Source organism: Botrytis fragariae, assembly GCF_013461495.1.
Source record: "Botrytis fragariae strain BVB16 chromosome Unknown tig00000255, whole genome shotgun sequence".
Taxonomy (NCBI): domain Eukaryota; kingdom Fungi; phylum Ascomycota; class Leotiomycetes; order Helotiales; family Sclerotiniaceae; genus Botrytis; species Botrytis fragariae.
Window position 1 is genome coordinate 384742 of NW_023501004.1, and position 16019 is coordinate 400760.

General features: G+C 43.2%; 5 protein-coding genes across 5 annotated transcripts; 4 read left to right on the forward strand and 1 right to left on the reverse strand.

Annotated features, from left to right (window-relative positions):
• Positions 1–319: 319 nt before the first annotated feature.
• Bfra_011894 (putative g-patch domain-containing protein) lies at positions 320–3107 on the forward strand (the record flags this gene model as incomplete). Its single annotated transcript, XM_037342220.1, has 2 exons — positions 320–479; positions 532–3107. The coding sequence occupies 2 exons, from the start codon at positions 320–322 to the stop codon at positions 3105–3107; spliced, it is 2736 nt and encodes a 911-aa protein (XP_037187878.1).
• Positions 3108–4855: 1748 nt separating this feature from the next.
• Bfra_011895 (uncharacterized protein) lies at positions 4856–5407 on the forward strand (the record flags this gene model as incomplete). Its single annotated transcript, XM_037342221.1, has 1 exon — positions 4856–5407. The coding sequence occupies one exon, from the start codon at positions 4856–4858 to the stop codon at positions 5405–5407; it is 552 nt and encodes a 183-aa protein (XP_037187879.1).
• Positions 5408–6714: 1307 nt separating this feature from the next.
• Bfra_011896 (putative kelch domain-containing protein) lies at positions 6715–9160 on the reverse strand (the record flags this gene model as incomplete). Its single annotated transcript, XM_037342222.1, has 5 exons — positions 6715–6857; positions 6916–7679; positions 7739–8657; positions 8708–8885; positions 8948–9160. The coding sequence occupies 5 exons, from the start codon at positions 9158–9160 to the stop codon at positions 6715–6717; spliced, it is 2217 nt and encodes a 738-aa protein (XP_037187880.1).
• A 917-nt stretch (positions 9161–10077) lies between these two features.
• On the forward strand, positions 10078–11920 carry Bfra_011897 (putative wd repeat-containing protein slp1 protein; the record flags this gene model as incomplete). The annotated part of the gene is made up of 2 exons (XM_037342223.1): positions 10078–11752; positions 11802–11920. 2 exons carry the CDS (start codon positions 10078–10080, stop codon positions 11918–11920), a joined length of 1794 nt encoding a protein of 597 aa, XP_037187881.1.
• A 1060-nt stretch (positions 11921–12980) lies between these two features.
• Bfra_011898 (putative transcription factor iia protein) lies at positions 12981–14918 on the forward strand (the record flags this gene model as incomplete). Its single annotated transcript, XM_037342224.1, has 3 exons — positions 12981–13100; positions 13615–14783; positions 14834–14918. The coding sequence occupies 3 exons, from the start codon at positions 12981–12983 to the stop codon at positions 14916–14918; spliced, it is 1374 nt and encodes a 457-aa protein (XP_037187882.1).
• Positions 14919–16019: the final 1101 nt, after the last annotated feature.

Here is a 16019-nt window from a genome sequence, read left to right on the forward strand (position 1 = left end):
AGTCGTCTTTCATATGGTTATGAATTTGTAGGTGGATCAGCTTGGATTTGTACTGGTATGTTCTGGTGGATCTGATGATGATAAACCTTTTTAGCTTATCTAGAGCTTGTGAACTATGTAGCTATATGATCAATCGTAAGGGTTCTATTGTGACTGGCTAGATTTTAACTAGTAAAATTCCTCGAACGTCTGGCTGCTCTCAAGACTCTCCTGACTAAGCAAGGCTGTCACATCCGAATCTCCCTTACATGACCATCAAAAGAAAACAACTCTTGGGAGTTTTCATGCAATTAAACTTCACCACCTACTTAAAATTACAATGTCTATGAACGCATTCCCTCGCGATTCGTCGGATGAATCTTCGGGTGATGAAAATGATTTTCTACATCCATCAACCGATCCTCGAGAAGAATTCGCAGATTATAATCCGAGGAAACGAAGGCGCACGGGTAGGAATGCGAAGGAAAGTGCGGCGTTGGGTGTGTTTGGGAGTGAGAGTGAGGATGAGGGGGGTCCGGGAAGAGGTGGAAGAAGAAGAGTTTGAGGGGGAAGGGGATGAGTTTTGTGGCGGGGGCGAGAGGGTTGGAGGGCAGGAGGAGGATGATGAGGATGATGAGGACGATGAAGTCGAAACGGGATCGAATAATGGGGGAAAAGATGTAGAAATGGGAGATTACGAAGAAGAAGCGAATGCGCCTCGAGGATTGGGATTTGGTGCTCCTGGGAAGGGATTAGGATTTCAAAGTCCAGCGCCGAGTAATTTGAAGAATACCGGATTGGGTTCGAATGCGAGTACGCCTCTGGGACGGGGCTTTGTGCCATCTTCGGCGAATAATCCTATACTAATGAATAATGACGATGAGCAAGAGACGCCGAGGATTGCAAGGCCGAGCGCGTTTTCTACACCTTCGAGTGGACGAGGTGGTAAAAAAACGGGTGGTGGCGCAACGCCGGTTAATGGGATGTCGTTTGCGGCCAGGATGATGGCTAAGATGGGTTATAAAGAAGGACAAGGTCTGGGTAAAGAGGGGCAGGGTCGAAGTGGTGTTATTGAGGTCACTTTGCGACCGCAAGGTGTAGGTTTGGGATCGGTAGCTGAGAAATCGAAACAAGAAAAAGAGGAGGAGAAACGGCAAGCGAAATTGAGGGGGGAGAAAATTGAAGATTCTGATGAGGAGAGGAGGAAACGTAAGAGGAAGCCAAAGACAAGTGGTACTGATAGTGGTATGAGTGGAGTGAGCACTCCTCGAAAAGCACCGAAGCCGAAATATCGAACCGTGGAGGAAGTACAAAGGGCTGCGCCTGGCTTGGAAATTCCGGAAGCATTTGCTCCAATTCTGGATATGACTGGTCCTGGACAAAAATTATTGACTTCTACATCTGGAATTTTGACACCTACTGCTGGACTCCCAAAGACAGAGAGCGTGGAACAAATTGAGAATAGAAAACTAGCTCGAAGAGCCCAAAATGATCTATCGGCCTTTGTTGAAGAATGGAAGAATCTTGAGGAGAGAAAAGCTTATACAGAAATGGAACTCATTCAACAACAGCAAGAACTAGATGAAGAACAGCAGCAATATGAGCAAATGAAACTTTTTGCGGAGAGCATCCAGGGGATTGCCAAGGCTGTACAGGATGGGCAGTGGGATCCAGTAATTGAAGCACTGAAAACCGTGGATGGGCTTGACATATCTGGAGCTAATGAAGAATTGTCAAATATTGCTGTTGCGGCCGTTCATCCTTTTCTTCGTCAAGCTACGGAAGGTTGGCAACCTCTTGAGGATCCCAAATTGAATGGGATGGTTCCGAATCTTTACAAAATTCGACATATTTTAGGGGCCGTGACGAACGAGAAGGCTATTGTCGGTCAAGATTCTTTCATGAATGCCTCGCATAAGAATAGGGTTAAATCGACTACTCCTTATGAAAGTATGATCTATAAGATCATTTTCCCTAAAATTGTATCATCTATCAATAAAAGTTGGGATGTATACAATCCCGCCCCAGTACTGGGATTTTTAGATGCTTGGCAAGGATTATTACCAAAGTTTGTTGGATCCCAGATTTTAGATCAGGCAATAGTCGGAAGACTCAATGATGCAGTCTCATCTTGGAATCCCAAGAAGAGAAGAACTCACGAATTACCTCATCTTTGGTTATTTCCCTGGCTACAACATTTATCCACCTATCACGCCGATCCGAAAAGTTCAACTGGTCTCGTCAGCGATGTCAAGCGAAAATTTAGACATCTGATTGATTCTTGGGATTTTCATAGAGGTGTCATACCAGGTCTTTCGCAATGGCGCGAAGTACTGTGTCCTAGTCCTAAGAACGATACGTGGACTCCATTGATTATGAATCATGTTCTTCCTAGCATGGCTAAGTTCCTGAAAAATGAGAAGAACTTTAGAGTCGATCCTAATGATCAGTCTCCATATATGTCCAGTCTCCAAGGGGTACTGGCTTGGAAAGATATACTGAAACCGAGAGTTGTGGGGCAGGTGATTGTGGATACGGTGTTTCCGATGTGGCATCATGTGTTGCATCAATGGCTTACGATTGTTGGTCCAAATGAAGAAATTGGACAGTGGTATGAGTGGTGGCGTGATGGTGTTTTCCCCGCAGAAATCAAAGAATTGAATGCGATACAAGGAGAATTTGAAAAGGGACATGAGATGATCAAGAACGCGTTGCGACTTGGAGAGAAAGTGGGAAATCTTCCCGCGCCGGAAAGTCCATCTGTATCTTCCCTCCCCCCCAAACCTGCAACTGTGCAACCACCAAAGAAAGTACAGGTTTCGGAAGAAGTATCGTTCAGGGAGAAGGTGGAAGATTGGTGTATTGAGAATGATCTGCAGTTTGTTCCCGAGAAGAAGGTGTTGCATAGTGCGGGACCTCTTTATAGGGTTACGGCGCAGGGGAATGGGAAGGGAGGTGTGTTGGTTTATTTTAGGGGAGAGAGATTGGTGGCGTTGCAGAGTCGTGGGGGGCGAAGGAGAAAATCGAGGTGGGGATTGAGTGGGAGGGGGAGGAGGGGAGAGATGTGCTCTTGGGGATGGCGTGGAGTGGGGTTAAATAGGGGTGTAAGGAGGTGTTGTGTATTGTGATTGGGGGTAGGGTGGGAGGGGAGGGTGGTTGATTGATTGTATGATAGCATGTGATGTGGATGATTTGATTTGATATCCAGAGTTTTGGGATTGGAGAAATCGATGAGGGGGAGGGAATATTAATACCAAATGCGATCCCTTCCCCTCGATTGATAGAATCTTATATTCCATTTTCCACGTTGAGTCAAACTACATGAATTCGTTTCTGTTTTCGTTTTTTTGAAGCGAAGGATGCGAGAATCAGGTAGAGTTCTGCTCTCTATAAATTGGTCTTCACAGCCCATTGTATCACTTCCTTTTGCTCATTCCATTTTGCTCTGCTCTTTTGATCTTTTGCTCTTGTGTGATTTTGTGAAGTTGATTATGATTATGATTCTACGAGAAATTCATGAGAAAAATGAATGATGTATTATGGTGATATTGTTAATGGTATAGTATAGCTCGTCTTCGATGACTTGGTGAATTAATTGGGAATTGGGTTTCTTTCTTTCTTTCTTGGATTTGGATTTGAAATAGTTGATTGAGAGAGATGAGATGGGGTGGGTGAGGAGTGGGAATTTGGGCATTGAGTATTGAGTGTTAGGTGTTGGGTGATGGATGGGGGGAAAGAAGGAAAGTGGATATGGGTTGTATATATGTATGTATGTATGTATGTAATAGAAGAAGGAAATGGTATATTTGAGTTGAGAAAATTCTCTTTTTGTGATATGTTCATGGTGGAAGATGGGGTTTAGGGGCTGGGGTGGGGAGGGATGGGAAATGGGGGACAGATAGAAGGAGGAGGAGGAGGATGATGGTGATAGTGATGATTGCGGTGATGTGGAATTGTGCACCAGCTTAGTGCATCTTCACTAAATAGCATGTTATAGCAAGATGATATCTCATGCATTACATCAATCTAACCATGTTTATGGTTTGAACCCGTAGCAAGAAAGATATTAGCTACTATACCGCTATGATAGGGGCTACATGTAGATAAGGATGAAGGTGAAGGTGAAGAAAGAGCGGGTTTATTTACTTGTTTGTGTTTTGGTTGTTGTTCTGGTCGTCTACTGGTTTATTTACATCACTTTTGACGTAGATAGTACTTCTGAACATATTCACTCATTCTCATCAACTTTTGCAAATAATGAGTAGACAATCACACTGTTTTAAGTGATATACATACAGCCCCGTTATGAACAGTGAATACGATAAACAATCTAGAGGCTTATGTACCTAGATATATACTTCACAGCCATCTTATTACATGGCGAAGCTTTTTTATCGCCTTGTATGTCAATTGATGATTATCGAATATATTACCCTTGGAAAGTCTACTTTGGGAGCTATATAACTTGAATACTTGAAACGTCTATTATCTTGTTTATGGGAAACCGAGATAACAAATGAGAATCAGAGCGTACCTTATCATACACTCCATCCTCGAAATCTTGGATCGAATATCGAAGGCACATATCAAGCAATCTCAACAAGATCTTCACTGTTAAAGTTGAGAAAGTCGAACAAATCACACAACGAGGAATTTGAAGAAGACTAGAAACACAAGTGCTTTATTGGCACCAAAAAACTGAATTGGCAAATTCAAAAGACATCTAGTATATTCTCCTTCCACTTCGCAAAGGATCAAATCTAACACTTTCTAGCCTCGACTATTTGCATCGATATAATTTTACTTCCGCACACGGCACAACCATCTATCCATCCATCACTTCCGCATCACCCACAACACACCTTACCCTCGCAAAATGTGTCGCAGCATAACCTACCGCTATAGCATCTGCACGCACAGTTGGCGTCCGTATGTTATTTTCTGTTCGAATCCTATTAAGGATACTTCTACAGATATTGATAACACGAATACATGTCCAGCGTACAAGATCAAATATGAACGAAGAGTTATCAAGAGTGGGAATGGGCTGTGTGCGATGTGTTGGGAAAAACAGGAGAGGAAAGAGAAATATGTGAAAGAGAGGGAGAGGATACTTGAGGGGAAAATGAAGGAGAGGATTGTGGTGAAAGAGGAGAGGGGGGTGGAGAGAAGGTTTAGGGAGAAGAATGGAGAGGGGAAGGATGGCGGGAGGGAGAAAGAGGATGCGAGGATATTGGAATATATAGATGAGGAGCTCGAAGTAGTTTTGGAGGAACGAGTGAGATATTTGAGGAGGGACAACGAGGAGAGCGAGATGCTTTTACAGGAGACGGAGAAGAAAACGTGGATTTTGGAGGGAAATGGTGGGGTGAGGAAGAAGCTGGACGGGAGTGAGAGGAAGGATGCGAGTTATGGCAGGCTGGGCTAGGAAGAAGTGGTATTCTAATTACTCTTTTTCCTGAGCACTGGTGGTTTTGTGGTAGAGAGGAGATTTGGATAGAGTGACCATTTAGGAATACGGGATGAGGTGCTACTGAATAACAGAGCACTACTATATTCTACAAGGGAATTTGACCTAATTACTAGCGTGTATTCTTTCCATTACAAATTTAGAGATAGACGAGTCTGCAGTTCAAATTCTAAAGACAAGTTTCAAATTAACAGAAACCTTTTAGTGCTTGTGGCGCTATAAACATGGAATTGGTACATGACAAGAGCGATCATGAGTGCAAACCTCCAGTACATATTTGACGTCTAATTCAGTTAGCAAGAGTTATCATGAACTTATATACAATAATTCTTACCAACTGACTATACATACAGTAACTGCAAAAAAGAAAGTCCAACATCACATTCAAAGTTCAAGAATGTCTATACGAGTGCAGTACATTTTCACCATTAAATAGAATCTTCTCGCTTAACACTCAATCCATCGATGACTATTTTCATCCAGGTGACGTAATATCACACTCACTACCCAGTAGGTATCAACAGTAGCCCTCGCCAAACAACCCAAAAAAGCTCACTCCCCTGGAGTACCTTCAACGCTTCCCTAAAAACTAAAGATCCTGATCAATAATTAACTACAGATCCAACAATAAGACGCATAATTCTCAAGAGAATTTGGTAAAACCCGAATTAATTACGACTATTGTAAATTTGAGGAGCGTTTTTCCAGTCCATTCACCAAGCGATTAACTCTAATCATTCCTGGGCTCTAATGCGCAAGACGGCCATTCAATTCATGATTGGATGGCAAATATTAACGTGGTAGTAATCCCTGTGTGGAGTTGAATTTGGACAATCAAATTGCTGTAACTTTATGAAACACAAAGAGATCGATATGGCCCATAGCTGAATTGCAAATACCTAGATGATTATTACATTTTCAAAATTGGAAGTAAACATCAAAGTGTAGGTCAAACCACTGAAAGAACTTTCATCAGAGGCTTCACTAAAAATCTCAACCAAAGGCCACTTGAGTGTCACCCCACTTTGCACATTCAAAACTATCATTCAGTTCATAATAATATTTGTATCCTAACATGGTATCTCTATATTCCCTACTGAAAACTACCAAATATAATAACAAGGATCCAGGCGCCTAATAATGCTTCCCTTTCCTTCCTTGTCGTGCCTATTAGGCATTCCCGATGCAAAATGTGCAAGTAGCCAACGCCCAGCCGCCATATGGACCCAATCTGAATCTTATTTATACCATATCAATTCGTTTCATTAATTCATTTCCATTTCTTCATTGTCATCAACTTCGGAACCTACACCTTGTGTATGAGTGCTACTAACACTAGTCTTTCGAACCACACCACCTACACCAAAGCGAGAGCCACCAAGTCCTCCAACAAATTCTAATTCTTCACCTAAAATTTTGTGTCAGAAGTGTTCAGTAAAATTATCGACGTGAAAAAGTATGCTCACCTCCTACAACACGACCTTCCATATCGATTTCCTGCGATAAATCAACCAAAGCTTGGCGTGGCAGTCTTAAAAATCCGGGCGTGCGAACAACTCTGCCCCAATGCGTGAGACAAAAACTGGCAGCACGTCTGCGTAACCATTCTTCATTGGCAATACCCGCGGAATGCCAAATAACACATGCGTGATCGACATCCAGTTCCTTCGATAAGCGATTAACACATAACAACCTAAGATGTGGAATGTTGTAGATATTCGACATGACCAAAAGTCCTGCAACGTCATCCAACTCCGCACAGTCGTCTGGGTGGATACTATCAGTATACAGATAGTATAAAAATGCCTTGACAACCGGATAGGGCTCTGGTATGTGCATTCTCTTTGTATGGTATTCTGCCATTTGCGCATTGTATAAGCGTGCAAAGTGGGGCCATCGAGCTTGGAGAATGAGTTTGTGAACATGAATCGGAGGAGATGTTGGTGCATCAGGAGCCAACCAATTTTGTTGAACCTGACTGATAGAACCTCTGGAGCTTGAATCATCCTCATCCCACTCATCCTCTTTTGATGCGGTGATGATAAAATCTGCCCCGCTACCGCTTTCTGGTGCTTGATTGAAAACTTTGGCTAAATCCATACCAAGGCCTTTTGAGGTTTCGACTTTCATTCTACCAGACGATGATAATCGTGAAGCTTCTTCTCGAGGCTCAGGATTTAAACCGTTGCCGAGTAAACCATATCGTCGAAGATCAATCTCCATTATATCACTAAAGAAGGAAATGATCAGCAATGGTTGTTGTCTAAAATTAAGTAAATGATCACATACCTTAAATATTCTTCAAAACCACCTGGACCTAGATCTGTTGCTGTGGGATCAGTTGGACAACCAAGCAGCCAAGCCTTTGTACCCTCGTCATTCAAAGTACAGTAATGCCATCTATAACCTGGCCTGAAAATATCTCGACCTTCTGCAAGTTTTTGCCAACGCAGTGTGTCCAATTCCAGAGACGATAAAGAACACTCTTGTGGTGTTATAGTTGCTGCAGGGGTGACAAAATCGAGAAGAGTTCCGGATGTATAAACATGGAAATGCATACCGGAGCCTTGGGCGGGTATATTGGGGCCGGATACGAATTTTAACGAAGAGATTGTACCAGGAGCAAGAGGAGGAGAAGTAGTCAATTGAAATGAAGGTGGATTGACCTGTGCGCTGCTTGAATTTGCGGCATAGCCTGAACTGCCTACAGCAGACTGAGACATTGAAAACGATGGTCGAGGAGAACGACTGAGAGCTGCATGCCTGTCCATAGAACCATATGAGGGTGCTGATTCGAATGCTGGGCTGCCCTTAAAGTCCAACCACCATACATCACCAATTTTATCCATATCCTCGCTGAGACCTCCAAAAACCCAAACTCTATCTCCCCATAAATATGCCGAGTGATCAAATCGTCCAACGAAACGCCATGCTCGAGACCAAGTGAAGGTTTTTAGGTCCAGGTAGCAAATATCATCCAACACATAATTATTATGACCGGTAATACCACCAATGATAAATAGCTTATCCTCGTGCAACACAGCAGCATGTCTTGCTCTTCCTTTTGGTATAGGTCCAGATACAGTTGGTTGGGTCCAGTGTGCGGTCTTGAGATCGAAAATGATGAGGTCAGAGAGGTATGTACGATGTTCGTTTTCACCACCAAATATGAGTAGTTTCTCGCCTTGATAGAGTGTAGCGGTATGACCTATAAGACTTGTTAGAACTGTAAACGCATTGAGCACATATCAGACCTACCCATTCGTACACCGGGAATGTCGCCATAATTGTCGACCAAATTCCATTGGTGACTAACCAGATCAAGTCTCAAAACATGGTTATAGACCTCGTCGGTATACTGATCGAAACCACCAAAGGCATAAATCTGATTGTTGCCGCAATATGTAACAGAGGCATTGACAAGGCAAGCTGGGCGCTATATAAATTTGAACGTGGGTTAGAAATAATCCGCAAAGTGTCGAGAGTTTTATGAATTACCTGACCAAGAGTTCTTGTAACCTTGGGTCTATACCCATCCATACCCAATCTATTCTTCACGGGCGAATTCGGCATTAAGAAAGTATTGCTTGAAGGAGCGGCACCTGGAGTGGTAGGAGGACCTCCCGAAAGTTGATTGGTATGGGTAGGAGTAGAAGAGCCAGGGCCAAAGATGGAGTAGGGTGTACCGCCGGGTGTAGAAGGCTGAGCCATAATAAGAGGTGGTATCCTATGTGGTCATGCTAGATTGGTTAATCAAAAGAGTTGATGCTGTGCGAATGTGCACAAACTCCTCAGACGAATAGAAAATGGCGGACAAACAGATCAAACCAAAAGAAGTCAAAGAAACAGAATGGGGATTTCTTCTGTTCGGTGACACAAAGAAGATGATTGTATGAATTGTATTTTACGTTGTGTATAGTTCATATGGTAATTCAAGATGTACTTGATTACATTAAACTTTTCATGGTTCTTCAACCTCAATATACATAAAAATCATGCACGGGTGACGATGAGATGGAACATTTGAAGTATTTTGGAAAGAGTCCATGGGGGCTGCAGGTGGGTCGGCGGGTCGGAATTAATATACGCGCTCTGGGATTTGTGGCTTAAAATTTCGGACAGTACTAAGATGTTGCCTGAGGTTAAAGTTTTACGTTTTTAATCGTTGCGGGATGGTTGCCCCTCACAACCAAACTAATTCAGTGGAGTAAACAAACGAGTAGAAAAGCTCTTGAATATTCCCTTCTCAAAGACTTTCTTTCTTTCTTCATGCAACATTCGCAATCTCTCTATACTTCCGTACCTTTACCTCTCATCTCCATTCACACTACTCATAATCACATAACATACCAAGACATAAAACAACTACCTTCAATTACAAGAATACTTCAAGTCTATTAGATCTTTCTGCCACACACCATTGATCGTTACCCGACTCTTAAGCCATTCTTATATAGAAGGACTTTTCGATATATCGAGCACGAACACGAATTATACTAACCCCAAACAATTACCAGGAACCATTAGGTTGAGTCTCTTGGAGCTCGTTCGTTGTACCGAATCTACTCCTATCATCCATCGATTTATTAATCTGTCTTTCGACCAAAATCATACCTTGATATTGCAAAATGGCCACCGCAGTATCAACCCCCATTAAGTCCCACACTGGGCTCTTCTCCACACGTACCGCTGGCGGACGTATGCCTTTGACCCCATCTCCCCGTACACGCACCCAAACTCTCTCGATCAATAACTCATCTCCTTTTACTCCACCCGAGAAAAAGGTATCTGAAGAGAATGTACGATTATCATCCAAGTCAACATACGGTGGAAACTTAACATCACATTTCGCAAAGTCTTCCAGAAAGTCTCACCGCGACTCACCAAAGTCCAACATTGCCAAGGGTGTTCAAACTCCTCGACATGCTCTTGAGCTCGGTGTCTCTGACTTTGCTCTTACTGGTACAGGATGCAAGACCCCTGTTGCTACACGAACAAGAAAAGGTCCAGTCCGCTCGAAAGCCGCCAAGACTACTGTCTCCTACTCTGGCGACAGATTTATCCCCGACCGTGCTGCAAGCTCAGCCATCACAACCGCTGGCTGCGGAAAAGCTGACTTTGCCGAGAAGCAAAGACCAAAGAGCATCAATGAAAGCTCTTCAGTTCTCGCATCAGGTGCCGGTGACGCTCTCGCTGCTCTTGAATCATTGACCATTGATGATGAAGAAGAGCCAGCTTCATACTCTCGCCCATCACCAAATACTATTGCATACCAAGACTCATTGGCATCTGCCTGTGGTATTTCTCAAGGCCAAAGAATCCTCGCATTCAAGCCTGCTGCTCCCGAATCCTCAAAGCCTGTTGATCTCCGATCCCAATACAACCGTCCCCTCAAAAACTCCAACGCTTCCGCTGCTCAATTCAGACGCCGCATTGCAACTGCACCAGAGCGTGTCTTGGATGCACCTGGTCTCGTCGACGATTACTACTTGAACCTCCTTGACTGGAGCTCCAACAACCAAGTTGCCATTGGTCTTGAACGCAATGTATATGTCTGGTCTGCTGAGTCTGGCACTGTCAGCTCTCTTCTTGAAACTAGCCCAGATACCTATGTTAGCAGTGTCAAGTGGTCCGGTGATGGAGCGTATGTCAGTGTTGGTCTCGGTTCCGGAGAAGTTCAAATCTGGGATGTCGAAGAAGGCACTAAGCTCAGAAGTATGCACGGACACGACACCCGTGTTGGTGTAATGGGATGGAACAAGCACACTCTTTCTACTGGCGCACGAAGTGGTCTTGTCTACAACCACGATGTTCGCATCGCTCAACACAAAGTTGCTGAGTTGGTTTCCCACACCTCCGAAGTCTGTGGTCTGGAATGGCGCGCTGATGGTGCTCAACTTGCCACTGGTGGCAACGACAACTTGGTCTCTATCTGGGATGCTCGTTCTTTGGCTGTTCCCAAGTTTACCAAGACCAACCACAAGGCAGCTGTTAAGGCTCTTAGCTGGTGCCCGTGGCAACCAAACGTTTTGGCTACTGGTGGTGGATCATACGATCGTCACATCCACTTCTGGAACACCACCACCGGTGCACGTGTTAACAGCATCGACACTGGCTCCCAAGTTACCAGTCTCCGATGGAGCCCTCATTACCGCGAGATTGTTAGCACCAGTGGATTCCCAGACAACTCTATCAGCATCTGGAGCTACCCTACTTTGGTTCGCAATGTCGAGATTCCAGCCCACGAGACCAGAGTCCTCCACAGCTGTCTCAGCCCAGATGGACAAATGCTCGCCACAGCTGGTAAGTTACTTCTTCCATCTTTAAATTGATATTTACTAACATTCATTAGCTGCTGATGAGAGCTTGAAGTTCTGGAAGGTTTTCGAGAAGAAGACTGGCCCAAGTGCATCCGCATCAGCTGGTGCATCAGGAAAGGCCGACATGGTCAAGCAAATGACTATCAGATAGATAGGTCAAGGATAGCTCTTGGAGCTACAGGTAAAGTATAAAGCAAATTCCATAATAGCATTTTAGCAATTGGGATGTTTTAGCGTGGTGTTTGGTGGATTTCGATCTTCACAATGCCCATGGCAGAAAGTGCTTCACCTGGTGCAAGTTGATGCTTTGACGATGAATGAATGGATACCTCTGGTGCTTATTTGGCGTACACCTTTTTCGGATGGGACTTTGTATTAGTTAATTTTGTTAGGAAATGTAAATTACTTGAACCAATTGAATACTACAACATGAAAAGTGACTGAATTGGTTCATCAACCCATTGTGAAAATGCTCTAAACTTCAAATGAAGACTGACTACTTAAGTCTCAGACATACGATGGAAGCAGCAAGTAAATCAGCCAATTATCTCAACTATAGAGATTTCGTAGCCCAATTAGATTAGTTTCCGAAGATTGATCTACCCTCATTGCTTTTGGGAGTGAATCTCAATTGTTCAATAATTATGAGTGAATTTGTCGATTTGTAACAAGTTATTGGAAAGAAATAAAGAGAAAGGCAAAGACTCAGCCTTCAGGCTCTCTTAAGTCATTATATAAGCGAAAGCAGGCTAAGGTTATCCATATCTCTACCAAAGCGACCTTCCCCCATACAACTCCAAGCCAGAACAGAGCAAATATCACTTTACATTTCTGAATTCCATTAAATTTGTTTACAAAGTTACATAAGATAGTCAAGCAGATCCTTAAGTCAATCAAAAAGTGGCATACAAATTTACGAATCTGAATATAAGCGTGGAGGGGGCAATTACTGTTGCGAGTCAACGACTGACCGTCTTCACAAGCTGGAAATAGTACAATTGCATCAACAACTTTCCAACACCTACCTCTTTCCACAGCTTTCGATCTCCGATTTATGATATTTGAGTAATAAGAATTGAAAGCGCCATATCTGCAAATTCGTTTACTCGCGTGTAAAGAATAAAATCGTTGAAGAGATAGCTGAAGACGAATCCCATTTGCGCACGCGACCGATATTTCTTCCATCATACCCAAGCAACGCAAGCAACAAGATGTCGAACACTCAGGTCGGAAATGTTTACCAGCAGATTATTACAGATGTAGTCGATAGCTCTAGAGTCGACTTCGAGGAGAGTGGAGTTGATGAAGTTGTATTGGAGGAATTGAGAAAGGTATGTTTTTGAGTCTTTTATCAACTTTCTGAATTCTGCGATCGAGCATTTGACGAGGTCTTCAATTGGATTCTTTGTTTCTTTTTCTTCGTGAATGACTATTTGATTTTCGAATGGTCCTGATCTTGTTGGCATGTCATTTTGTTGGATTCTGCTCTGATATGAATCTTTGTTGCTGGTTTCGTTGGTTTTCTTCTGTTGCTGCTTGATTGCTGCCTGTGCACAGTCGGGCCAGTTTTTGGGGGTGGGCGATCCTCTGTATTTGGCTTTATACCCTTGACCTCAGCCTCTCGGCTGTGAAAACACTTTTCTCGAGCTAGTCTCTTTCCGTCTTTTGTATCACGTGGTACTTCTTGGACATAGATGTACATGAAAGTACACATGTAGCAGTACATCAGTGTCCTTGCACGTAGTCTTATAGTCCTTTAGTCTTATTTCTTTGAACATTTCTACCAACACTTTTATCATTTTAAGATAAGTTGACAAATGATCTTGCTAATACATTATTTCAAAGGGATGGCAAAACAAGTTGTCAACACTCGGTGTTGCTCTGTTTCCATGGGATCCAAAGCCTGACCAGCAACCTATGCAAAATCCACCAATGGTACCTTCGAATTATCAACATACAGGTATACCTCCAGGACAGCCAATATACCAAACTCCAATGCCAAATGGACCTCGCATCAAGGCTGAACCTGGTATGGAGAATGCAGGCTTCATGCCGTCTCCTATGTCACAGGCACCTCCTCAGGGTCCTCTTATGACTATGCCAAATGCTACGCCAGCTCAACAACGTGCTGCTCAAAATCTTCATGCTTCTTATGGACATAGAGCTGCAGCTTCAATTCAATCCATTCAAGGAGGGGGTGGGGCACCCCAGCAGCAACCCATGTCTCAAATGAGTCCACAGCAGCATCAAGCGATGCAGCAACAACAACATTTGCAAATGCAATCGATGCAGCAGCAGCAGCAGCAACAGAGACCAGGCAGTGGTGTACCTCCCCAAGCTCAACCACAACAGCCACAAGGACAACCTCAGGGTCCGCCAAGCCAACAAAGTCAACAAGCTGCAGCGGCTTATAGACAGAGTGTTGCAGCTCAACAAGCACAACAGCTACAGCAGTTACAACAGCAGAGGGCTTTCCAAAACGGCCAAGCCCCTCAGAACCCCCAGAACCCTCAAAACCCCCCAAATGGTCAGAATGGTCAGAATCCTCAAGCCCCCCAGGCCCAACAAAATCCTCAAGGTGGTGTTGGAGGTGCACAAACTGACGGGGCTGGCGATGATACGGATGAATCTATTGGAGTTATCAAACAAGTTGATTCCCAAGGCAATGAAATTGCCATGGGTCGAATCGAGATTGACAATCTCATCCGTAGCAAGATCGAATCCATGGGCAAGGCTATGGAAGGTGGTGGTCTAATGCTTCCACTCAAGGAAGCCAATAAGATCCCTTCAACCAAGCGCCAACGCAAGACCTTGCCAGGCACATTGCCACAAACAGATGGTCTTGGCTCTGATGACGATGACGAAAAGGTTAAGGATGAATTAGATGAAGATGCAATCAATTCGGATTTGGATGATCCTGACGATGGATTGAATGACGATGATGAAGACGATGAAAGTATGGGACATATTATGCTTTGCATGTATGACAAAGTCCAAAGAGTCAAGAACAAGTGGTATGAATATTGTATTCCTTTCATTATATACATGCTAACCAATTATACAGGAAGTGCGTCATGAAAGATGGTGTACTCACTGTCAATAACAAGGAATACGTATTCCACAAAGCAACTGGAGAATACGAATGGTAAACACCACTTGAAAATCTTCATTTCGTCTTTATTATCATGCATGATGACTGCAGTTACCCTTTTTTGAAAATCACTACATTTTTTCGTTCCACTTCATACTTCACGACATCAATTCAAGATTCTAGACGGTCTTCTTTCTTTCCTTCTCTCTTCACTTCCCCTCTTGTGGATATAGATGGGATTGAACATTGAGATAAATCAGTCGGTCACCCGCGGAGGATCATTCAGCATTTTCATGGTTGTTTAAGCGACAGTTCAGCGTAACGAAGATTTAAAAAAAAATCAAGAATCAAATAATGGATCCAAATATGGCACAAAGTTGATGAATAGGAGAGGCATGCTAGGTAATCTACAAATCGCGATGTGCTGGGAACTAGATTGGTTTGACTTGGTTTGATTGGTCTGGTTCTGCTTGAGCGAGACAATCAAACGGGAAAGTCGGGAGATCAAACAAAATGATATGCAGATGGGGCTGCATTGATGTATCATATCATAACATATTACATCGAATCAATTTGAATCAATTTGAATCAATTTTCATTAGATAGTTATGGGCCTTGTTATGGACCTTACTCATCCGAGTTTTGCTTGGTGATTACAATCAAAATCAATTAGATATTGAGAAAGTGTAGTGGGTGATTCTAGCTTGGTGTGATGTGATGTGACATTATTTTCTGATCTGACTAGATCTTTTATCTATACATTTACCTTTCAAGTTCGAGTGATGCAGTGTCTACATTCTTTGTAATTGGATTTCTCCCTCTCAAGTGCGATGTCGTTCTTCTACAAGTATCACTATCTCTCAATGATTCTAGAATCTAGAACACACATACACCACTCATCGAGAAATCTTTCATAATATCCATGCTCAAGAACTCATTCTCCAGAACTCACGCTTCAAGCGAAGCTGAGGGAAGAAATTCCATAATTCCATTGACGCATTAAAAGACAAAACGAAACCACATCATATCACATCATATCACACCCTCTTCCCTATCAGAAACTCAAACACATACATACACCATCAAACACACCACCAACCCCAACCATCTTCCTCAAAACTAAAATCAAACATGCACTCTCACATGCTCTTGAAACACC